The sequence below is a fragment of the Salvia splendens genome, chromosome 13 (genome assembly GCF_004379255.2).
Source record: "Salvia splendens isolate huo1 chromosome 13, SspV2, whole genome shotgun sequence".
In the NCBI taxonomy this organism is placed as follows: Eukaryota; Viridiplantae; Streptophyta; class Magnoliopsida; order Lamiales; family Lamiaceae; genus Salvia; species Salvia splendens.
Window position 1 is genome coordinate 28,146,229 of NC_056044.1, and position 25,504 is coordinate 28,171,732.

General features: G+C 40.6%; 2 protein-coding genes, 1 non-coding gene and 1 pseudogene across 3 annotated transcripts; 2 read left to right on the top strand and 2 right to left on the bottom strand.

Annotated features, from left to right (window-relative positions):
* Positions 1–202: 202 nt before the first annotated feature.
* LOC121760820 lies at positions 203–8,234 on the bottom strand (annotated as a pseudogene).
* A 2,204-nt stretch (positions 8,235–10,438) lies between these two features.
* LOC121760821 (transcription factor CYCLOIDEA-like) lies at positions 10,439–11,244 on the bottom strand. Its single transcript, XM_042156429.1, has 2 exons — positions 10,540–11,244; positions 10,439–10,492 (listed from the first exon to the last, which is right to left on the bottom strand). The coding sequence occupies exons 1-2, from the start codon at positions 11,242–11,244 to the stop codon at positions 10,439–10,441; spliced, it is 759 nt and encodes a 252-aa protein (XP_042012363.1).
* A 6,484-nt stretch (positions 11,245–17,728) lies between these two features.
* On the top strand, positions 17,729–19,717 carry LOC121762497 (uncharacterized acetyltransferase At3g50280-like). The gene is made up of 2 exons (XM_042158382.1): positions 17,729–18,477; positions 18,976–19,717. Exons 1-2 carry the CDS (start codon positions 17,837–17,839, stop codon positions 19,631–19,633), a joined length of 1,299 nt encoding a protein of 432 aa, XP_042014316.1. The 5' UTR covers positions 17,729–17,836; the 3' UTR covers positions 19,634–19,717.
* Positions 19,718–25,045: 5,328 nt separating this feature from the next.
* On the top strand, positions 25,046–25,165 carry LOC121763127. The gene has a single exon (XR_006042371.1). It is a non-coding gene; the product is annotated as a U5 spliceosomal RNA (small nuclear RNA).
* Positions 25,166–25,504: the final 339 nt, after the last annotated feature.

A 25,504-nucleotide genomic window follows, 5' to 3' on the forward strand; every position in this document is an offset into this window, starting at 1 on the left:
ATAGTACTCCATGAAAACATGTTGCTAATATTTATATAATAGTCAGTAGCACGTTAAATTTCATGTTCGACAGTGGGCACAATGTTAATCTATGCTCATGATCAAAATTATCATACTTATAGAGTCCTGGTCATATTATATTTGTACTAAAACTTAATTTTCCACCACGTCATATCCCTACTAAACATATGGATAATATACATAATAAAATCATAAAATCACTCAAATGAGAGACTATACACGTACATTAATCACTCAAATGAGAGACTATACACGTACATAAATATATTATCAACATTCACGATTACACATTTACATTCATATGATTGGGAAAAGCACGTAGGTTAGGCAAAAGATCATATTTGTGTCACCTTTTTTTCTTATCTTGGTTGACTCGTTCCAAAATTACAGGGGCGGCAGGTATGCTAAACCACCAATCCCTTAACCTTCTCATCCATCTTTCCGTGCTCGGTCTTCGGATTGGTGAATATCGCGTAAATGTCTCCAAGAAAACCAACAGGAAAATATATCAAACCGGTAAAAGAGCGAGAAGCAAGGCTAGAACCAGAAATGCGATAGCAACTCTCTCGGTAGCCTGAAATTGCATATATAGAAGGTAATGCGTGATGTAAATAATCGATGAAAAATTCTGCAAACATGTAAACTCAAGAATATAGCCATAAATATGATAACAATGACAGGCTCCAGTTTATCCAATGTTCAATCTTGTCATTGCTAAACAGAAAAAATTTACCAGAAAATTTGTTGGTTTTTTTTTCTCTCTACATAATAAGACCAACTTTTCAAGAAATTTAATTTTTTTTTATCTCTTTATCACCTAAATGATAATGATCTGGAACATACAACTTCCAGCTTTTAATTTTAACGGCACCAGTAACCTAAAATCATCCCTTTCAGCTTTCATCTGAAATTGCCTTGGGAGTTCTATGACTGAGCCAATCCTTTTGATCAGTATGTCTGCTGCAGTTCAGCATTATTCTAGGGATCGTCTCTGGCATAGGACAGTGACTTGAAATAAGGTATCTTGCATTCCAATTTCTATTTCAAAGTTTTAACAGGAAACAGTAATACACGTATTTCCATGCAGACTTTGACGAGTGAATGAAAACAGATTAAGGAAAAGGCCTCTAAAACTATAAAGTCCTCTCAGGTCTGGAGGAATTGTGATAGGAACAACATTTTATTTAATGATTTGACTCAACCGTGAAAGAGCAAAAGATGTTTTTTGTTCCCTTTCCTTAATATATAAAATAAAACAGAGATTACTAATCCCCTATGGACAACAAAAGAACGAAATCCCTATGCAAGCAAACCAATCTCCAGAATTCCTACAGTAGTCTTCCGAACGAGGAGAAAAAACTATAAAAAATGTATCAATGAACCATGAGTAAAAACAAAAAAAATGAAGGTAACAAAGATTTTGAACTAACTCAAAAGAATTCAAGCTTTGCAATCATCATCAAACTAGTGACTGCAATAGGTAGATTAGATGAAACTTAAGGGCAGCAATCCACCATGTCCTTTTCTGTAATATCATTTCTTCTCAACAATGATCAGATTTCCTAAAACCCAAGATTAGATCTTCTGCCTTCGAGCTTCTATGGAAAATAATCGAGAGTAAATGTTCTTAAAGTGCTAAAATGGGAGTAATTTCTACTATCTAATCTTCTAGATCAAGATAAATTTCCACTACTCACAAATGCAGCACTATAGTGGCTTCATGCCACAGACATTGCAGCATTATCTATAATCCCATGCCATGCTATCCATCAAACATGGAAGAAGAATTCTTTTAGTTTCTGAGATCTACTACCTCCATCTATAAAAATAGTTCTACTGTTTTTTCCATTTTGGGTCGTTCACCAAAATTAGTCTATCTATTTATGTAAGTTTCACTATCTAATCAGGTAGGTCTCATTTTCACTAACAATACTTCAGCTACTTTTTATATCGATTTCTCTCTTACTTTACCAATATTAAGTAGAAATCCATGCCATCCACCACTAGAACTATTGTTGGTGGACGGAGGTAGTATATATTATATTTATGTCTTGAAAGTTTCCTACGTCTCAGAAGCCTATTTAAGTCAATAAGTGTCAGTCCTTAGCTTCAAAAGATTTAGACCAGTAACTGCTCATGATATTGGTAACTTCAATAAGTGTCAGTCCTTCGTCTCAGAAGCCTATTTAGGTCAATAAGTGTCAGTCCTTAGCTTCAAAAGATTTGGACCAGTAACTTCAAAAGATTTGGACCAGTAACCTACATCTAAGCTGGTAACTGCTCATGCAGTTTGGTCTCAAACAAGAAGTTAAAATAAGGATATGTGAAGTTTTGGTTTAAAACAAGTTCAAATAATAGTAGGAGTACTAGTTAATACCAGTCTTCAATGACAAAATTCAGGAGAACAAAGACAAGACAACAAAATACCTGTGGGAAAATGGACAGTAGTAAGGCACGACATTTCAGAAGAAGTATGTTTCTATCCTGTATTAGCTCTTCAGCTTGGGAAATAATATTCTGCACAGCCAGAAGCTGCGCTCCATCGTATTCATTGGAGGTGGAGCTGTTACCTTTAGTTCATCCATAGGCATTCCTTGCCCAAAATAACGTGTAAGCAACATGAATACTGCAAAAAGGATGAACAATGCTGCCAAAGCATAGCTCATCCACCCTCTGCGAACAAAGCATAGGAACCATCTTAATAAGAGATTATCCTTCTACTTGCATCTATTCAATGTAAATGTGCAATCAGGAGCTTAGTTAGGGCCAATCATTTCTAAGGCAGAAGTATCTACATAAATGACACCTGGTCCTGAATCCTAGCTGAAGATAGAGGAAATTATTCTTCTTCTTTTTTTTCTTTTCACTAACAATTAGCACTGCTACATAAGACCTTCAAACTAGTATAGCTCACACGGAGAAGTAAGGAAAGCATTTCATAATCTAGCCAGTATAAGAATATTTTTATTATACATTAAATATATCACTATTACCCAAAAGTTGTACGACTTAGGTGCTCATCCAGCTTGCTGAATTTGATAACTAATATTTAGGTTTTAACATGTCTTTCAAGTTTCAACTGAAAACAGGGTTTGAGGTCAATTTCAGGAAAACACAAAATTTACTATATAATGGAGTATGATTTTAGGTAAGAATTAGCCAAAATTCAATTATAGAGAGGAAAACTAATTATTATTACAATAAAGCACAGAAGACCTCTTAGGGATGGGTATAGCTTAACCATCCACTATCACTTCACCTAAAAGTGTGGAATTAACCCATCTATATGAAATACTCCATCCGTCCGCCATTAGGAGTCCCGGTCACTTTTGCGCACTCGTTTTAGAAAAATGATAATAAATAGTTAAAGCGTAGATAAAATAAAGTAAGAGAGATAATAATATAGATAAGACTCTTCTCAACTTTATTCTCTCATTTACTTTACCATTTCTCCACTTTAACTATTTATTATCATTTTTATAAAACGAGTGTGCAAAAGTGACCTGGACTCCTAATGGCTGACGGAGTGAGTATCTAGCAACACTAAATAAGAGATAACGAATACTATTCCTTTCACGATAAGCTTGGCCTCCAAACAAAATAATTTGAAATAATATATTATTACTTAGTGTATACTATTACGGATTGACTTTGGAAAAAGTTCACGAGTTCTGAATCATGGGAAACAGAGCAGGAAGATTGGAGGAGAGGCAACACATTTTTTTCACAAATGTTTTGTCGGAACTTTCATGATCTCACAAAACATGAACTCACTTGCAGATAATACAGGTGAAGACCAAACAGAAGGCCAGCGATTTGGAAGGTTCTTCCCAGGAGAACAAGAAAACAAGCCAATTCCAGATTTCTGTCATGGGAGAAAGTACTTCTTGCAGTTTTACATAAATCTTCAGAAACAGTGACTTGCGAATATGAGTGTTTCAGATAAATAAGACCAATCAAATGGGAGAGAGGCCTGGAAATATCTATAAAGTATGTTATTCAATCATAACAACTTTATTTTTAGTCATGGTCCTAATCCACTGTGTACTTTGATGGATGGATTGATTTTGAGCTTGTTAGACCATCTTATCCTTCAAATACACCATCCTATATTTTATCAATCTATCCCATCACTCAAAGTAAACATCCCTTATTATCACATTAGCACATGATATCAAAACAGTGGGCAGTAAAGAGCTAGCCTGCCAATCATAATAATTCCCACGGGATTCGATTACAAGAATTGTGTCACTTAATATGTAATACCTTCATTACAGCTAAGCTGGTGTCGATCCCATCAACTTTAACTCCATCAACTGTAGCTTGAGCAAGCACTACATTCTCATAACTACATCTAGCTTCTTTAACACCTTTTTCCAAAGGCGTCATCTCCCCAACAGTAATTTCACCAACCACTGGTCCACTACCATTAACCAATCCCCAACTTTTCCCAATAGAAAAGCCCAAATTAGAAGCAATAGATAAAGCAGAGCTTGAGTAAACACCATTTCTAGGTGCCCCTGCATTCTTTTTATCCACCTTACCGCTCGCCAATGTGTTCACAAGTTCTTCAAGAATCAGATCACCAAGTGGAAGCTGATCACACACATTGAACATAAGAAGAGCATCCAAGCAAAGAGGTTGTGTGAAACTCATTTCTTTAAGGGCTTGAACTCGCATAATCCCAAATATAGCTTTCAGAAGCACTTCTTCTCGCTCGAGGCCACTGATCCGGAACTTCAACACAAACCTATGGGCATAGAGAGCCTCACGAATAATAGCTAACCAATAGTCACGACGTGTGTGACCTTTAAGCTCGGGAAACTCCACCACAACAGGTTCTAATCTGCACGATAACTCCTAATAAACCTATAGGCTCTCCAGAAAACTTGCAAGGAAGCAAGCAGGCGTATAATGATAAAAAAAAGTATAAGAAACATCATCTTACAGCGCACTTGATTTGTAGAAGACCGCCTTGTCAAAAAGCCTGATCCCACAAGGTCCAGTAAGCTCAGGTTTAACAACTTGCTGCAAATCATCAGCAAGGTCGTATGACTCAGATTGGGACTGCAACCTTCTTATTGCCCTGAAAAACATGTACCAATGATAATTTGAACATATATGTACAGAACAAAAACTTACTTCAAGCAGACCTAACATGGTTAAAATACTTGTAGAGCAAAATTAACTCTAACTCTCTTGAACATTTCCTGATCCTCCAACATCATTGGATCCCACAGGGGCATATAAAATAACAGTAAGATATATTTCAGTAAGGTTGTTAACACTAAACACCTTGACCAATAGCCTAAAGGTCATTTTTGTTTAAAGCTTATTTACTACGTCAAAGCCTCAAACGCATCCTACTATGATGACTATCATAAGCTGAAAGATGAACACAGCTAGCACCATTAACAATGTTAAATCCACTTCACATAGTTTGTGGATGCAAACTATGCTGACAAAAGTTGGAATAACTTGGTACATCCACTTGTATGCATATATATTCCCTCTGTTCAATAGGCCATCTCACCTTAATTGGACGTCCCATTTCACTAAGCCACTACCTAAAATAGAAATTCAACAAATAACAAACAACTCAACATAATTCATTAGTTACACCATATGCCACTGGCCCAGTTGCTTTACACCAAACAGATCTAGGTCTCGCAAAAACTTTTCCGCATAGAAAAAGAGATTGTGGAAAAATGCCAGTGGCAGGAATTACCTTTCCAACCGAATGAGGAACTTTTCATAAAGTGAGATCGAAGTCGATTACTTGACGAACCAGCAAGCACCAAAAAAATTTTGCCACTTACAACCACATCAGCAACAACAGGAACTGCTGGAGCAATCCTAGAAAAAGCCTCAACTCCAACTGTGACATCATCATCTGCCTGTTATAAAATAACGGTCATGCAATACATTACAAGTTTAAGGATATGGTGTGCTAAGCAATTTTCAATTCATTGTACTGAATAGCCCAATTTTTTCCTTAGAATTTAGTATAATGGGGTATATAGAACTACAGTCTGAAGCAGATAGTAATCAGTATTCACATTACAGGTGATCCTGCTACAGTGCCACTCAAACAGTAAAAAAGATACATGCAGATATGGTTCACTGGAAGCCTCAGGAAACTCCCAAGCAACCATCATATCAAATGTGAGACGCCAAAACTTCTTGTCGTCCAAATAACCATTTACATGTATCGACCAAGCAAGAGCCAAGAAGCAACAGTATTCCAAAAAGTTCCTTGCAAAGCTTGATTGGTGCTTTAAAAAATCTGAAACCTCTGCATCAAAGTTTTCTCGAAGTTGGCACAAAGAAAGGCCAAGGATTCTGCATCGGTTTGTATAATAACTAATAAATATTGAAGGCATAACAGCAAGCCTGCAGAAAAGCAAATATTCATTTTTCACATTTAATTATATGGTCTAAAGACATTAGAAATAGTAATATACACACTATAGCAATTAAAGATAATCAGCAAGAGTGTTTTAACTCTATTGAAGTCTATCAGTCTGTTTAGGAAGTCTCAACTGCATATATCTCTCCACATTCACTTGACACTTGATACCTACTGTTATGCCAAACAGCTCATCTGGCTATGACCTTGACAATATAACCAAATTCAATAAGTGGAACACATTAGCTATCCATCCTCAGGTTGGACAGTAGTAAGGGTGGGAGAAGGCTAGTCACTAATTCTTAAAACTAGCATTCTTGAAGACCAAAGAGTCAGGTATCTGAGGCTCAGCACTCCTGTGTTTATGGAGCTTATGTAGCTGGAAAGGAGCTAAAAGTAGAACACCCAATTCATGTGGAAATGCCGCAAAGGTATAAAAGGCAAACCGAAAATGACTTATCGCTATCAAAGCAGTGAGGTTATGAGGGCACACTAATATACTTACAATTTCATTATTTCAGTGTAAATCAACACTAAGAAACTGCTCCAAAGTCACAGAAATTCAACAGAAAATTCCAAAGTAAACAAAAAAAACTTAAATACTTATTAGGCTTCCTATATTTAACTTTTCAGTAAAATTATTGAATAAAAATTAACGAACTGGTTCAAGTGTGTTTAGATCATAAATATCCTTCTCTGGAAATCTAGAGGCCTAGTTGAAACATTTGAATAAGAATTAACAAGTTAATTTGGCCATTGGAGCACTTTGCCTAAAACCTATATGGGCTGCCTTTTTTAGATTATGTTTTCGTTCATGCATGCTAATCAGCTAATGCAAGGTGAAACATCTATTCTGCAGTAATGTATAGCTGATTATATGTAGAAATATGATCCTCTCATGCGTCCATTTAAGATACACAACAATCCTGCACTTACCCAAATAAATCCATCCCCACCACCCTTTTGTGGCACCAATACTAGAATGAAACCATATCCTCATCAACAATCAGAATCAACGGATACATTCAGTAACTTTAGGTACAATTAGGGGGTATTTACTTATCATGATTGATAAGATGCATAATTAGCTCAGATGTTAGAATTTATCAAGTTTCAATCCATCTTAGTAGATACCGGAGTAACCTATACTACTATTTTTACGTATCTAGGTTAATCCTCAAAAGTAAACACCCCCTTAAAAAGGGGAATAATCAGCAAACAGAGAACAGAACTAACTTGGAGCATCTTCGGACGACAACATTTGCCGTAAGGGAGAGCTCAGGGAGCCAGTTTTTCCCAGCAGACGGAGACCGCTCCATATCCTCAATGTCTTCATCGAAGGCACTTTGCCTTTTAGTCAGCCACTTGAATGACCCTTCCTTCACTAGACCCTCCAACATGTTTCGGGTTTTGTTCACCATAGCCATTTCCACACCTGCTTAATTTCAGATTAACGCCAACTAGGTTAAGTACAAAAAATCAAAACTTCCAAAACAGATTAACAATTAGAAATCAGTTAAAACTGCTTAACGGCACTGAACTACATCGCCGCTGATCAATAATTGAGGCATTAAAAGCATGTGTAAAAGCAAATTGATTACGAATTGGGAAGGGTTCGCAACTTACAGTTGAGAAAGGATGAAAACGATAACCAAGAGACATGAAATTTGGGCACTAAATTAAATCGTCAACACCTCTAAAATCCACATGTTTAAACGAGAGTGGTTGATGAAGAATTCGCGGTTGTTTGATAGGTTCGTTATCGGCAAAGATTTAGAGGTAGATGAATGATTAGAGCATCCACTATAGACTGCCTTTTCCAATAGTGGTATGGCCCCAAATGTCCTAGATTTCCGGGGCGAATGCCGGAATACCCCAAATGCCGGGGATGATGCCCGGAATGCCGGGAATGATGCCCCAGATGCCCGGGATGATGCAGGGATCGCCTGTCGCTGCGGGGGTAGGCAGGGGGTCCCCCAATCACCGGTGGACAACGTCTATCGGTCCTATATGGATTTACTGTCGTCGGACAACCCGACGAGTACTCCTCTCGTGACTCAGTTCACTGGCATCGAGACGTTCTCGCTTGAGGAGTTGGGGCTATCTCTGATCCGGGATTCTCCCACTGACGCACCAACGGCGGCATGGAGGAGGGGGGAAGGGCAGGGGACGGGGCACTACCTCGCCCATCCCAATGTACGGTGCTGAGGCGGAGGCCGCTGAGGTGGGGGCGGGATCCAGCGGGAACAGGAGGACCGTCTGGAGCATGAAGGAGTGCATCGCGCTGACGAAGACGTGGATCAGTGTAGTGGAGGATCCATACGTCGGGGCAAACCAACACATCGACAGGATGTGGTGGCGCATTAGCCAAAGCTACCTCCAGTTCAAACCGCCAGGGGGAAGCCTCACAACGGATAGCAATGCCGGAAATAGTGGGAGCGGCTGAAGAGGTAGCTCAGCCGATTTGTCGGCATTTACACAAACAACCTCCGCTCGGCAACCAACGGCATGTCTGCCGAGGATGTGAAGATGTTGTCTCACCAGCAGTTCCCCGACAATGAGTTGGGCTTCGGGGAATTCAAATATTGGAAGGTCTATCTTGTGGTGCAAACTTCGGCCAAGCTCACTGCGGGTGTTGAATCTGGCTGGCCGAAGCGGACGAAGATCAGCGCCTCCGGGGAGTACAATAGCAGTGCTGGTTCCCACAAACTCTCCCCGCCGAGGCAGAGTTCCCGACACCCACATCATCGGCCCGCCGCCGTCGCCCGACTGGGCAAAAGTCCGTGGCGTGGATGTTGATGGGAAGCGTCAGCGGATCCGGCGAGGCCCAATCGGCAGCACCCACCCAAAACGATCCCGAGAACCCCTCATTTGCCCGCATCGCGGCACATGAAACCTTGTTACGTGCAATGGTTGAATGGCGCCAATCGACCAACCGCCATTACAAGTGGTCGCTTAAGGATATCATCAACAGTATGCGGCGCGATTTGGGGTTCGGAGACATGTCGGAGAGTGACGACGAGGGGGGTGGCGGCGGCGGGGACGACGAGGGGACTGGCGGCGGAGAATCCAAGGAGTGAGAATGCGGTTTTTTTTAACAATGTAATTTTTTTTATAATTATGTATTTTTTTAATTAAGTATGCTTTTTTTAAATAAAGTGGTTTCATTTTCTCCGTATTTGTGTCGAAATTTTAATTCCGTAAATTGTTTAATTTGTGAATTTCTTAATTTTTTTTATTGTGGGAAGTCCGTCGGGATGTCTGCCACTGTGCAGTGGGATGTCCGTATGACGTGGCATCCGCAATAGGATGTCCGTATGACGTGGCATGAGGTGTTTTTGGGATGTCCGCGGGGATGTCCGCCGGGACATCCGCACCACTACGGATGCTATTAGTATAATATTACGAACCATAATTAACTTGTATTTAAAATAAAAAAGTTAAAAATAATTATAAAGTACTACTCCTATTAAATTGTTAAAGAAAAATAAATGATAAAAGTAAATATCTACACTAATTGGTAGGTGGAATATATAAGTACAACGTCAAACCAAAGCATAAAAATCTGAAATCAACGGGAAAAAAATGAAAGAATATTTTTAAAATTGAAAAATGGGAAAACCTAAATCCTTTACTATATTGGGGTTTCAGTAGACATGCCCACGGTTTGTAAACAGGCAGATCCGGTTTCGAGAAATATTGAACCGGAACCGAACCGTGAGGCTATTTCACGGTTCCGGTATCAGTTCCGGTTCCGAACCGCCAGTTTTCTGGCGGTTATTTATGGTTTTTCACGGTTGCGAACCGCCGGTTTCCGGAAGTTTTTTCACGGTTCCGACTAGATTTCATGATTTTCCGACATTTTTTCACGGTTCCGGTTTGGAACCGTCAGTTCCGGCACGGTTTCGGTTAGTAAAATTTGGAACCAGAACCGGCCAGCGGTTCAAAATATGGCGGTTCCGATTTAAGAAAAAAGTCACGGTTCCGGTTCGAAACCGGAACCGGCGGTTACGGTTCCACGGTTAACTGCCGGAACTGAAAATCTTGGGCATCTCTAGGTTTCTGTATATTAGTCACTATTATAGAATGAAGAAATAATATAGGATTACGTGATGAAAGAATGCAGCGTGATCAGTTCCATTTAAAGGAAATGAATTCCAAGGGCTGAAACCCTCTCCTTGAGTTGTACCTTTAGCTTCATCCGAGTTGTACACTTGGACATCACTCTCTCTCATCAGTCGTCTTTTTTGACTGGTTCTCTCTCTAGCCCTCTCACTGGCCTTCCTCCTCGACTCCCTCGCCACAGTCGCCCTCTTCTGCTGCTGCACCACCACCCTACTCTTCCCCCTCCTCCCCTTCCCCACCGACGACACGGCCTCCTCCGACATGCACGACTCGCTCAGAGTCGACCCAGCTCGGCCTTTCCCGAGGTCGTGGATGGCCGAGCTGGAGCTGCGTATCAGCCAGTCCACGATCTTGCTGGCCTTGTCGAAGCCCAACAAGTCCTGGAGATCGAAGAATCTCCTCCCGATGTCGAGGGACAGGCGCATCCGCCTGTCCCTCGGCCCGCGGGCAGTGTTGATCTTGTTGTGCATGTCCTTCTTCGAAGACGGGGTCGCGGCCGGGACGGGCGCAGGGGGCGGTGTGTTTACGTAGGTGTGATCGAGAAAGTGGAAATCGTCAAAGTAGAGATTGGGGGAATTGGGGATTAATCCGAAGAGGAAATTAGGGTTTTGGGAGGTGATGTCATTTTCGGAGAAGGGTGTGTTATTAGGGTTGTGATTGCAACAACTGTTGCTGTTGGAGGAGAGCATCTTTACTTAATTATTGCTACTATATCTCACCTAGCTATGAATGAGACTACTGCTTCTTATACTATGAGAGAGATGGAAGAGATGAGATAAATGTTTAATTTATGGCGTAAACTATACAATACAACTATGGTTGTTGTCTTGTTGATTGATATTTATGCTCCATTTAACTTTTGATTGAGAATTCTTCTTTTGGTTGAGAATTTCAGGCAGTAGCAAATACAGATGGATTCAAATTCCATATCATTTGCCAACCAGCTCATTCCCCTGATTGTAATGTGTTGGATTTAGGTTTTTTTAGAGCCATCCAGTCTATACAAGATGACAAATTGGCTAAGGGAGTGGATGATTTGTTGAGGAATATGCAAAGCTCTTTTGATGAACTTAGTGCACAAACACTCAATAATGTTTTCCTAACTCTTCAAGGTTGTCTAACTGAGATATTGAAGGTGGAAGGGAGAAATGGGTACAAAACTCCACACATCAATAAAGAAAGGTTATCAAGCATGGGGATACTTCCAATCACTTTGGAGGTTGAGGAAGAGATTGTGAAGGCTGCTGTGGCATACCTCCAACAACCAGAAAATGATGTTAGCACATCATATGACATCTCAGGTATCAGTAGAGCTTTAGGCTTCTAAGTTCAGTAAGTATGAAGCATTTTTTGTCAGCTGGGTGTGTAAGCCTCAAGATTAGGTGTGGTTTATGCTACCAACTGTTTTTTGTCATCTTTTGTAAAGCCTCTAAACCTACATGTGTAGGGGTGGCTTCTAAAGTCCTAATCCTTCATAAAGTTGTCATCATAGGGCAGCCTCCAAACCATACATGTGTAAGGGGTGGCTGATAAGGCTGCCTAATTAACAACACAACCTCCTAACCAATGTAAAGAGCATTTTCCCTCAGATAGCATGGTTATATCAACTCACAAATAAGCCTCATGACCTAACAAGAAGAGTGGCTTAGTAATCAACACAGATTAGTACTAGCAACACATAGCAACTCATCATAGGGAGCAGATCAAGTCACACATAAGACTCCTAACCTGACAAGAGGGATGACTTAGTTACACATAGCAAAGCATCACATGGAACAGATCAATAGCATATCTCAATTAGCATCATCTCAATTTCAGAAGCACAAATCAATAGCAGCAACATAATTAGCATCATCTCAATTAGCAACACATGAGCAACAGCAATCATAGGGACAAATGCACACAGCCTCCAACCCAACAATCAACCACACCAACAACCACAACCTCCCACCCAACCAACAACCACTGCATTCAAACCCAACCTACAACCACAGCCTCCAACCCAAGCAAATAACCACAACCTCCAACCTAACAAACAACTGCAGCCTCCAACCCAACAAACAAGCATGCCTCAAACCCAATCGAAAAACACAAAAATTGAGGGACAACATACTTAGATTAGATCTAAAAACTTAGGCAGAAGAAGAGCAAGCATCTGCCTCTCAACATCAGAATACACACGATGCAGGGTGGCTTGAGTTGGATCGATGGGGAGGCTAGTGGACCGTCGGAGGGGTTGGCTGGTGGTGGTGGACCGTAGTAGGGGCAACCACAACCACAGTCAACGTACTCGGGAATGGATGAATCAAGTTGGGTTTCGGGGACAACGGTGTCGATTAGGGTTTCGACGACGACAGATTCTCCGATGGCGGAGTCAGATGCCCACAGATGTTCCGGCGTATCTAGGACGACGAGATCGTCCAGATCTACCGATATAAAATAAGGAGAGGAGTCGGTTGAGTAAGCCATCGCAGATGGAGCTCTCGAGATCTAGGGTTTTGGACAAAATTGGGCTGGGGGTGAAATGATAGAGGCGGTGGAAATGTTGGTGGTAGGGTGAGTGAATGTGGAGAGGTGGGAGTGAATGTGAATAGGTGGGAGTGGGGGAGTAACCGATTAAATGTGGTGGTGGGGTGGGTGTGAGGAGTGTTTTTTTTTTGCCATTTATGGTTAATTTGAAGTGAGACAAATTATCTGGGACGGACCAAAATGGAATACTGGGACAAATTATCTGGGACGGAAGGAGTAATACTTAGTCTGACGCTATGATATGATGTAGTGGGATGTAGGGGTGGGGAAACGGTCGGTTCGGTTCTAACCGAACCGATTAGTCGGTTAACCGACTCTATTTTTTCCAAATACTAGAACTGTAACCGAACCTTTAGTCGGTTTGGTTCCTTGAGGAACCGATCGGCTCTTGGGTTCCACCGAAGGAACTGAAGGAGAGTGCATCGGCGTGGAGAGTTGGACAACAGCCTCGTCGAAGAGAGCAGCTGTGTGGAGAGAGCAGCAGCCTCATCGTCGTCGGAGTGAGAGAGAGCAGCACAGCGAGGAGAAAGCAGCAGCCTCGTCGTCGCCGGCGTGGAAGAGAGCAGCGGTGCCGGTGTGCTACGAGAATTTAGATGAGAGAGCTCACGAGATATTTGAATTGATTTCATTGCAAACACTAGGTAATTTTTTCATGGAAGATAAGTCAATGTACCTATATCAGTATGAGAATTTTAAGTTATTTGCTAATGATCCATGTTTATATAATACGTTGAAGTTCCAAATTTAATAAACAAAGTAGTTGTCATGAGATTGGTTATTGAATCAGAGAGATGATTTGTGTTTTCTCTTGTTTGAAATGCGGACAAATTATAGAGATATAGAGTTTGGTTTCTAGCACAACATTGTTTTTTGAAACATGAAAGGTGTAGGGTTTATGGAATTAAAATGAATCTATAAAAAATTAAAATTAAACTTACTAATCTGTTCTTCGGTTCTAACCTTTCAGTTCTCGGTTAGAACCGAGAACCGCCTAAATCCTAAGTCAACTAACCGGGACCGAACCTTAACCTTATTTTTTCGGTTATCGGTTAATCAATAACCGAAAAAATATGGTTCGGTTCTCGGTTTACCAAGAACCGAGAACCGTTTCCCCACCCTTAGTGGGATGTAAATGGATCTAGGCCACAAATTAATGATATCTGGACTGGGCTTTTGCTTAGTCAAATCAGACACCATACTAACCGATAACCGAAAAATAAGGTTCGGTTCTTGGTTTACTAAGAACCGAGAACCGTTTCCCCACCCTTAGTGGGATGTGAATGGACCCGGGCCACGAATTCATGATATTTGGACTGGGCTTTTGCTTAGTCAAATCAGGCACCAGGATAATAAAAACTCAATGTCTCAATTCATGTCATTATACCTATCTAAATCGAATAATCTAGATTTCATTTTAATTTTTTTTTTATACTTAAGATTTTCAGAGCTATTAATTAATTTAAATTTCTAATTTTACTTAATTAACATAGTTTTTCAAGTGTGGTTTAGTTTAGAGACATTATTCATTGTAATAGAATAAATTACAACATCATATCTTCCTCTGTCTCGTGAAAATATGTGCACTTTCCATTTTCGTCTGTCCCATAAAAATATGAGCATCCTATTTATGGAAAGTTATCCCAATATATTATCCCTATACACCAAGTTATTTACAACTTATACCACCATCAAAACACTAATAATATTGTGGGTTCCATTATCCACTAACACTACTTTAACTACTCTTTTCCTCCTATCTCTCTTACTTTACCAATTTTATCTTAATCGAATTCTCACTAGATAAGCGATTTAATGCAATAAAAATCTCAATACATCTAGAATATTATATACTCCATATCATTATCCAATATATCAGAATTTTATTGGATCATCCATTTTTATATACTTCCCCTCCCTAAAAATATGTCATCTATTTCTTTTTTTGTCCGTCCCTAAAAATTTGTCACATTTCACATTCCACTAGTTCATTCCCACTCACATTTTAAAAGTAGGAATCACATCTCAATAACTTTTTCAACTCATTTTCTATTACATTTCTTAAAACTCGTGCAGTGTCTAACCAAGTTTAGCGACTTTGGATTGACAGTACAATCCTTCAAAATAAATCGTCCCGACTTTGGATTGACAGTACAATCCTTCAAAATAAATCGTCCAACTTTTATCTAGGTTATCAAACTCATTGCTCCTGCAATGGGGCACCGACTAAGGGAACCTTTAGTAGTGACTTCTAACCGTCATTTATCTATAGTGTAGATTATAGAAATCACAGACTTGTTTGTTCATTTATACATAGTAAATATTTAAATATACAATATGGTAATAAAAAAAAACACAATTGAACATTAATTCTTATAATTAGTTTTGAAAACAAACAATTTACAGTGTATAAGGCCATCCACTACGCTGTTTCTATACCGTCTCTTAAACCGTCCCTTAACTACTATTTGAGCACTATTTGAGGGCCCCACTGTCCTTTTTTCATCCATCCCTTAACTAAGGGACGGAACCTGCAACGCTCCGTCCCTTAACCGTCTCTATATCGTCCCTTAATTATTATTCATTCAATTTCATTTATAATTTTTTTTTCAACCCAATTCAATTTAAACAAACACACTTTATTAAAATTAAAACAACATTACAACTTAAAATTAAAACAACATTACAACTTAAAATTAAAAAAAACGAAGACATAATTAAAATTCTAAAATAATAAAAATGACATAATTTAATCTGCTCCGCCAAAGTTTTCCCAAATGTGCTCAATTAGATTCTCTTGGAGTTGGGTGTGGGCGCAAGAGCCGCGTGTCCTTGCCCGAATAGCCAACCGTTCTTGTATAGACGGATGCGCTCCACTTCGGGCCGGACTACTTGCGGTTGACCTTCCGGGGGATTCGGGGTCGAACCAATTTCCCGCATCGGGTCCTTCGTCTCGGACAATCATGTTGTGCAAGATTATGCACGTATACATGATGTCGACCATGCTCTCCATGAACCACGAACGAGCCGGGGCTTTGATGATGTTGAAGCGCGCTTGGAGAACCCCGAACGCCCTCTCCACATCCTTGCGCGCAGCCTCCTGCTTCTGCGCAAAAAGAGCCTCGAGTACAACGGTTGGGTGGGTGCCTTTGTGGCCGCTCGTGTAGGACCCCCTCCAAGCCATCGGGCAATTCTTCCATTGCCAGTGCATGCAATCGACACTGCCAAGCATCCCGGGGAATCCGTGCACTTGTTCGTGCAGGTTGAGGAGGAACTGACAATCCTCCGTGGTTGGCCTCCGGAGAAATTCGTCACTGAAGGCTGCCCAGACGCCTCTGCAGAAGTTGAGCAAGCACATGCACCCAGTGGTGTCTCCGATGTGCAGGTATTCGTCGAATATGTCGGCCGTTTGTCCAGTCGCAAGCTGCCGGATGGCTGCAGTACATTTCTGCAGCGTCGTGTGGCTGGGACGGCCGACCGCGTCGAACCCTTCTCGGAAGAACTCTTCCCTGGCCGCCAAAGTATTCGCTATGTGGAGAAATAGCAGTTTCCGCATGCGAAAACGGCGACGGAAGTAGGTATCTCCCCAAATCGGGTTATCGCAGAAGTAGTCGAGTACTAACCGTGCGGCGGCTTCCTCCCGGTTCCGATTGATGTACTTCCGGGAGCGTCGTGGGGGTGGCGCGGCTTCCTCCGCCTCTCGTCGTCGATCTTCTTCGAGTGATTGTTCCATTAATTGACGCATTTGCTCAAAGGATCCATTTGTTTGAGTTGATTGAAGATGGAAATTGGAGTGATAGAGAGGATTTGAGAGGAATAGATGTGTGTTTGTGTTTGAAATGAGTATGAAATAGGATTATTTATAGAGTAAAATATATAAAAAAAAATTAAAAAAATGAAAATAAAAATTTAACGGTAATATTACCGTTTGAATTTTTTTTATTAAAAGTCGAATTTTTTTTAAAAAATGAATTATTGCGTCATCAGTGACGACGCCCACTCGCGGGCCAGCGAGTGGGCGTCACGCACGCATGGGGACGAGACACGTGTCGCTGGCGCGTGGCGGGACAGCGCGTCCCGTGTCTCGACGAGACGGGCTACGGGACGAGACGGGCTCAGGCTAGGGACGGGATGGTCGCTGCAACGCGTCACGCGGAGGACCCGTCCCTCCGGGACGAGACGCGAGCCCGGTGCGGGACGCGTAGTGGATGGTCTAAGTAACTTAAAATATGTACTCCTCATAAAAGACCATCGTACTCATTGTTTGGATTATTGTTGCAGTAGGGGAAATCACCGTTGTCGTGTAGATCCATCTAATGAACAAATATCTCAGAGAGAAAAAAATAAAATACAATAAAAATTAGGGATGAGAAAAAAACGGAAAACCGAATATCCGAATCAAGATAACCACTTTTCAGTTTTGGAAATAACCTTCTCTTTCCTCTCTACTCATTAAAATATTTAACTATGTTTTTACTCTCTACTTATTTCACATAAGAACACTGTCTAAAATTTCGTGACACTCAAGAATGTGACAATCTTGAGGGGATGGAGAGAGTACAAGTAGTACTCCTACTCCAGCTTTGGACTGAAATATATTTGTTTATTAATTTCATTAACCTCATGTGTCATCCACAGATTGGATAATATAAATTGCGTCTGGTGTGCATATCAGCTCACTTGCGTAAGGAGGAGGATAAAGATAGTTCTTGCACGGAAACATAATCTAAAATCTGCCTCTCGAAATATCCAGAGATGACGAATATCGTGGTGATTTCTTCATGTCTGATTGGAACCACAAGCATGGATGCAGATCCCATGTCAAGATTAGATCTAACTCCATGGGATCTGCAATTACTCAAACTTACCCCTATGCAGAGAGGGATTTTCTTTCACAAGCCACAATTTGATCAATCTTCGCTCATTCTTCGCCTCAAAAACTCATTTTCCCGCGCCCTCGACTTCTTCCCGCCCCTCGCCGGCCGCCTCGCCGCAGATCCAGCCGCTGATAACTCGCTTTTCTACTTCCTCGACTGCAACAACGCCGGAGCCGAATTCGTTCACGCGGACGCCTCCTCTGTTTCCATTTCTGACATCTTGGGATCCAAATACATACCGGAGACAGTATCCGATCTCTTCCCACTGGGCGAATACTGCAACTCTGACGGCCTCTCCAAGCCTCTGTTGGGCGTGCAAGTCACTCAGTTCGCCGACGGCGTCTTCCTCGGCTGCACCGCCAATCACGCCGTCGTGGACGGTGTCTCTCTCTGGCATTTCATCAACTCCTGGTCCGAGCTGTCGCGTGATTCTGCCACGATATCGAAACTCCCTGTTTTCGACCGTTGGTTGCCGAGCAGCAACCGCCTTATCCCTCTCCCGCCGTTGGACAAGATCCGGTACAGATCTTTTTATTTTATTCTGGAAATTGAGCTCATATTTTCCATATTAATTTATAATTTAAGTGTATTTTACTAATTTATGGACGATTTAATTTACTTTCATATTTTCTGACCAGCTCAAGTAATCAATCCTAATTCAAATTATTGATTTCTTTTTCAAACACAAAAATAATTGTTCCTTTTTACTTTGTTCTCTTCTTATCTTTTATAACAGTATTAAACTATTACGTATACTTTTATCTTCTTTTCAATTAATTCAACAATTTCCTTAAAAATCTTTTGCTGGAAAAGAAGTTGATCATTTGCAGTGCAACGAAATGAGTAGTTATTAGAATTTAGTTTGATTTATTTTAATACTCCTATATCTTTTTTTTACACATACTAGTATTTGATCATAATTAAATATAAAAAAATAAATAATATTTTTATATGAAAAAACGATTTCTCGAAAAAGCTCTGCTCTCAGATGTTTGTGTCATGATTTCTTCATATTAGGTACCCTCCGCCTCCATTACTGGCGAGGCTTTTCCACTTCAGCAAGGAGAGTTTAGGTAAGCTGAAATCGAAAGCCAATTCCGAAGCCGGCACCGATAAAATCTCGACTCTACAAGCACTCTCCGCTCTTCTATGGTGGAGCACAACTCGCTGCCGGAATCCGCACGGTGAGGACGAGGAGGTTCGCATCTTGCTGGCAATCGGTGCGAGGGCGAGAATACCTCTGCCGGAGGGCTACTTCGGCAATGCGTTCAACGGTTCTTCGACTTCGATGAGTGCGTCGGAGATGCTGGAGAGAGGGTTGGGGCACGCGGCGAGGAAGATCAACGAGCATGTTGCCGCGCAAGGCGGCGAAGCGGTTGTCAAAACGGTTGAGAGTTGGGTGAGGAAGCCTGTGCTATTTGGGGGTTTTCCTCCGCCGAAAAGAAGCACTGTGGTGATGATTGCGAGTTCGCCTCGGCATAATGTGTATGACAACGATTTTGGATGGGGGAAGCCGATTGCCGCCCTGAGTGGAACGATTGAGCGGTTTGATGGGAATATCAAACTTTATCCGGCCGCCGCTGACGGCGGAATCGACGCCGAAGTTTGCCTAGCGCCGGAGACTATGCAGGCGATGGAAGATGACGCGGAGTTTCTAGAAACCATATTTATGTGAAAATTGATTGCAATTGATCTATATAAATCTTATCAACTTGGAGTGTTTTTATCCGTCTAAAAATAAATGTCCAATTTATTTTTATATTATTTTTTATAATAGATCTTATATTCTATAACTTTTAGTTTACTCAAATTTTATTATAAAATAAATATATAAAAGTACTATCATATTTTACTAATCTTTTCCATTCACTTTTCATCTTTAAATTCTTGTATCGTCAAACATTGTCTTTTTATATTGATGGACAGGGAGTATATTTGTACTGAAACACACGGTGTACTAAAAGTTCAATAATTACTATTTTTTGATATATTAATAAATTTGATATTTCAACATTTTTTCCATCCCTAGTATTGTTCATGATTTTGAATTTCAGATTTATCGCCCGGTCGGGCGATAAATCACTAAGTTAGAGGTTATGCATAAGCATTATGCGTCTTTCGGCAGGTTTAAAAAGTTCAAAATCTCGAACATAGCCTAAAATGGCCTAAGCTCATCAAATAAAATACATAATAACTGTCATAACTGTCATAATACATATTATAATAATGTCGACAACATCTCACAAATGTTGATACATACACATAGTAGCTATCACATCTGCCCCAAACACAAATACATAAACATAGTAGTTGATACATAAACATAACATTCTTTTATATTCATCCTCGACGCCGTGCAAATATCTACCACGACTTTACTGAACGGCACCGGCTGAGCAATTTCTTCGGTCATGCCCCTCTATCCCGCAATTTCTGCAACGACGGGGAGCTCTCGGTTCATCTTCCTCCTGGACATCCATTTGATTAAGTATCCTCCTTCTTCTAACTCGGCCACGCGTTCTAGGAATCAACTGCTGAGGGGTGATGCACAATTTCCATGAAGGTGCAACCCAATACTCTTCATGTCTTGGTGCATCAAATGAAACTTGAGTATAGTACTGTGATCTCCATGTACCTATGTAGTACTTCTCATCTATGAGGTCAATCATAACATGACCTCTGTCTCTAGCAACCGCACAAGCATGCGAACAAGGGATTCTCCACATCTGCCACTTACCACAACTGCAACTCGATTCCAAATACCTGACTATTTGAACATTGTTGCCCTTTGACACTCCCTTTTCTATTCTTCCTCGAGTTCGGACATGGTACTTCCATGTATCTCTGTCAATTACAGTGATGTAATGTTTTCGCCCCTTTAAGTCATTCTTAGCAAGTCTGTCCCTCGCACATGGGGTTAATTCACCTTCGGTGTGTTCTATTGTTGTCTTCTTTTCCACCCACCATTTTACCGTCCTCCAAAATGTCAAATCAACCAACGCTCTAATCGGCAACTCTCTCACACCTCTCAAGACGTTATTGTAGCACTCCGACATGTTTGTTGTGGCCACCCCCCACCTAAGTCCATCATCGTAGCACAGTGACCAACACTCTTTTGTAATCCTATTCAGCATTCGAACCGCACCACTGTTGACATCATGTAGTGCTCGACGTCTTCTTGCAAATTTACGCTCCTGAGAACTGACCCCCAACTTCCATATAATGGCCTTCACATTGGGGCCCTTGTGCTTCTTCAACACATTTGCCCTCACATGAAGCAAACAAAATTTGTGGTGTATCTGCGGGGCCCTTGTCATGATTTCAGACTCCATTGCATTCAAGAGTCTTTTATGCCTATCTGATATAATGCACACCTCCCTCTCGTATTTCACGACATGAGTTCTGACATGATCCAAAAACCACGACCAACTGTCATTGGTTTCTTCATCCACCACAGCATATGCAATAGGCAAGCATGTCTTGTTAGCATCAAAACCACAAGCAACAAGCAACTTACCTTTAAATCTTCCTCGGAGGTGAGTCCCGTCCACTGTTAACACCGGTGCGGCCTTCTGGAACGCATGTATTGCAGGCCCAAATGCCCAGAAAACATAGTTGAACACCATTGTACGCCTCTGACTCAATAGATCGTTATGCTTCCACTCAACAATTGTGCCCATATTCTGTGACTGGAGTTCAAACATGTAGCTTGGCAACTGCATAAATGATTCCTCCCATCCACCGTATACAAACTCTATAGCCTTTCTCTTTGCATACCACGCCTTCTTATAACTGATTAACACACCAAATCTGTCTTGAATATCAGCTATGATTGAGAAGACCTTGAAATCGGCACATTGTCGCACATGATGTCGAATCAACAGAGCTATCATTGGGGATGCAAAGTTAGCATGATCTCTATTAGCACGATGGCCTATACAAGTATGTCGAGCCTTCCACTTCCTAACTTCCCACATATCGTCATGCGACCTTTGTGTAACTGAAACCTCCCACTTACATTCCCTCGCCTTTTCAGCGTCAGTGGTGCTGATGATGTCTGCCCCTGTTACTGTCGTTCCTGCTGGAAATTTGCATATTGCATGTCACCTTCTTAATTTGCTCTCGACAACCTTAAACTGTTTTTCATTCCACAAACTCCACATAGTTATAGCAGTCTTCACGTGTAGCTTGGAATCAAATTTTGTTCCCAACACAATCCGATGCGGCTCATTCTCATTCCAATACAAAAGGTTGTGTTCATTACCACCCACATCATCCGATACTCCAGAAGGACGACTTGGTAATTCACGAAAGAATCTAAACCCACTAGGATTGTATTCCGGAAGTGGTTGTTCACCTTGCATAACAGGTTTACATGGTACTATCTCATCATCAGAACTACCACCGACATCATCAGCACCATCACCATCACTGAGATCGGGGTCTGGCTCTGTCTCAGATAGTGGCCGTGGCTCATCAAGATCATCTGCAACATCTACCTCATCATTCAATCCAACACCAACATCAACAACACCTACAACATCTACAACATCTCTCTGCTCATTCATACTACGATCAAAACTCATTTGGTCCACCCTCGCAGATGATCCAATACCACAGTCAAAACTCATTTGTTCAAACCTCGTAGATGATCCAATACCATAATCAACAACTGGTGGGATTTCTGCACTCCTTACCGGTGCATACTCAACAAATAATTCAATACACCCACTTGAATTTTGAGCATTGTTGAACATAAATATTACACTTTCATCATTGCAAATCACAGAACATGTATAACTCATACCGGAAGCAAAGACTATACATTGTCTCCATAATAATTCAATTGTGTGTTGGTTCATATCTATTCTCATCGCATCACAGATCATTGCTACCAATTTAGAATAGGAAACACCTGAATTTAATATGATGGAGCTCCTCGGACGAGGTGGTTCATAACCAATACCCATATGTGGTAGTTGAACTACTCTACCACCCCAATACAAACTCACAAATACTTGCATGATTTCTGCATCAAAAACATTTAAAACAACGACAATTATGGACATTTTTCCTACAAGCCCTAATTTGTATAAATTGGGTAAAACTAACAAATGAAAGCAAAATAAACATGAATAATGATGAATGCAGCTAAATTGATGAACAAATTACCGGATCTTATGGAGAAATCGCCGAAAATCGCCTAAAATCGCCTGAAATCGTCGAGAGTTGAAGTGAAAGTGTGTTCTGTGCGCTGCGTTAGCCCGCAGGGGGTTAAAAGCCGACTTAACGACGCATAAGGGTTATGCGTCATTAAGGTAAGATGCATAACCTTTATGCGTCGTTAAACGACGCATAACCCTTGTGCGTCACTAAAGAACGACGCATAAGGGTTGTGCGTTTATTAATAACGACGCACAACGATTATGCGTCACTCCCTCATTCAGAATAAATCTATTCTCCTTCATTAAATTGGAATTCCATTATTTGCCTAGAACAAAAGAAGAAAGAACTCGTGCGTCGGAGATGCTGGAGAGAGGGGTGGGGCACGCGGCGAGGAAGATGAACGATCATGTTGCTGCGCAAGGCGGCGAAGCGGTTGTCAAAACAGTTAAGAGTTGGGTGAGGAAGCCTGTGCTATTTGGGGGTTTTCCTCCGCCGAAAAGAAGCACGGTGGTGATGATTGCGAGTTCGCATCGGCATAATGTGTATGACAACGATTTTGGATGGGGGAAGCCGATTGCCGCCCTGAGTGGAACGATTGAGCGGTTTGATGGGAATATCAAACTTTATCCGGCCGCCGCTGACGGCGGAATCGACGCCGAAGTTTGCCTAGCACCGGAGACTATGCAGGCGATGGAAGATGACGCGGAGTTTCTAGAAACCATATCTATGTGAAAATTGATTGCAATTGATCTATATAAATCTTATCATCTTGGAGTGTTTTTATCCGTCTAAAAATAAATGTCTAATTTATTTTTATATTATTTTTTATAATAGATCTTATATTCTATAACTTTTAGTTTACTCAAATTTTATTATAAAATAAATATATAAAAGTACTATCATATTTTACTAATCTTTTCCATTCACTTTTCATCTTTAAATTCTTGTATCGTCAAACATTGTCTTTTTATATTGATGGACAGGGAGTATATTTGTACTGAAACACACGGTGTACTAAAAGTTCAATATTTACTATTTTTTGATATATTAATAAATTTGATATTTCAACATTTTTTCCATCCCTAGTATTGTTCATGATTTTGAATTTCAAATACATAACAATGGAATACATACAATAATTGTCACTCTTATATTGTCACTACAATATAAGAGTTAATAGTACAATAAATATATGAATTTAAAAGTTATTAGTACAATTCCTTTATAATTTAATTCTTCACCAAAATTAAATCTAATACTCCATATAACGAAATCGACCTTGCATGGCACCAATTTTAATTATAAAATATTTATAAAATAGTTAAAAAAACTTATTGTATAATCATTAATCAACAACTGTCACTCTTTCTCTGCTGCGTGCCCTATATCTCACAAGCCGACACTAGGGATGGATGGTTGCATTTTAATTAACTGTGGCGGAAAGTTGCGAGTTGATCACGGCGTTGAAGAAGATGTGGAGTTACACTAAGTCGACAATGAGGAAAATCTCGTCACGGCATTTTATTTCTATAATACGTATGTACATATAATGATGTACCACTGAAATTGATAGATGTGGAATTTAAGTGATAATACGTATGTACATATAATGATGTTCCCAAGTCAAAATTAATTTAAAACTCACTTCAAAATATAAGAAGTTTTTTCATAATCTTGAACACAAGAAATGTAGTATTCAAATCCTATTAAGAGGAAGGAATACGCTGCACCTTTCGTCTCAGCAATGCGATTTATCTGCAAAACACGAACAATCGATGCTGCCCCGAGAGGCGGAGAAGGCGCCTAGTTTCTTGAGCTCTTCATCTGGGTGGTTGAAAGTGGTCAAATTCCCATCAATAGAGAGCAAGAAATATTCAAGTGTCACTATAAAACACTAGGCAATTACAGATGTAAACATATGCAGTTGCGCGTTGAGCACATAGCGAACTATTCTTTCGCCTTTTACTAAATATTACCGTGTGATCCTCGTTTGAAAATGGCATACACTACTTTTGGAGGGGTGTCTTCTTGCTAGGAGACCCTCTAAAATATTTATATTTAAATTTTGTCTTAATTAAATCTTGTTTATATTTATAATGTGGCCAAGAGTTTGTGATCATATAAGAGCATCCACAGTAGTCCACTCGATGCATCGGGCGTGCTATCGTCCGCCACTGTAGCCATGCAGACGATGCCCGATGCATCGTCCGCGCCCTATGCATTGTCCGCGGACGATGGCGTCGAAACGATACCGCGGACGATGGCGTCCCCATTGCTGGCGACGCGGACGATACCGCTAACGATGCAACGCGTTTTTGCTTCTTTTTTTAAAAAAATTTTAAATTTCTTTTTTCTATATATACCTCACTTTTCATTCTAT

What these genes read in the sequence shown, in the direction of transcription:
- LOC121760821 (XM_042156429.1), bottom strand. Translation starts at nt 11,244, where the DNA reads ATGCTCTCCTCCAACAGCAACAGTTGTTGCAATCACAACCCTAATAAC. An exon ending in ACGCTGCATTCTTTCATCAC is followed by an intron (nt 10,493 to 10,539) that starts GTAATCCTATAT and finishes ACTAATATACAG; the next exon opens with AAACCTAGAGATGCCCAAGA.
- LOC121762497 (XM_042158382.1), top strand. Translation starts at nt 17,837, where the DNA reads ATGACGAATATCGTGGTGATTTCTTCATGTCTGATTGGAACCACAAGC. An exon ending in CCGCCGTTGGACAAGATCCG is followed by an intron (nt 18,478 to 18,975) that starts GTACAGATCTTT and finishes TCTTCATATTAG; the next exon opens with GTACCCTCCGCCTCCATTAC.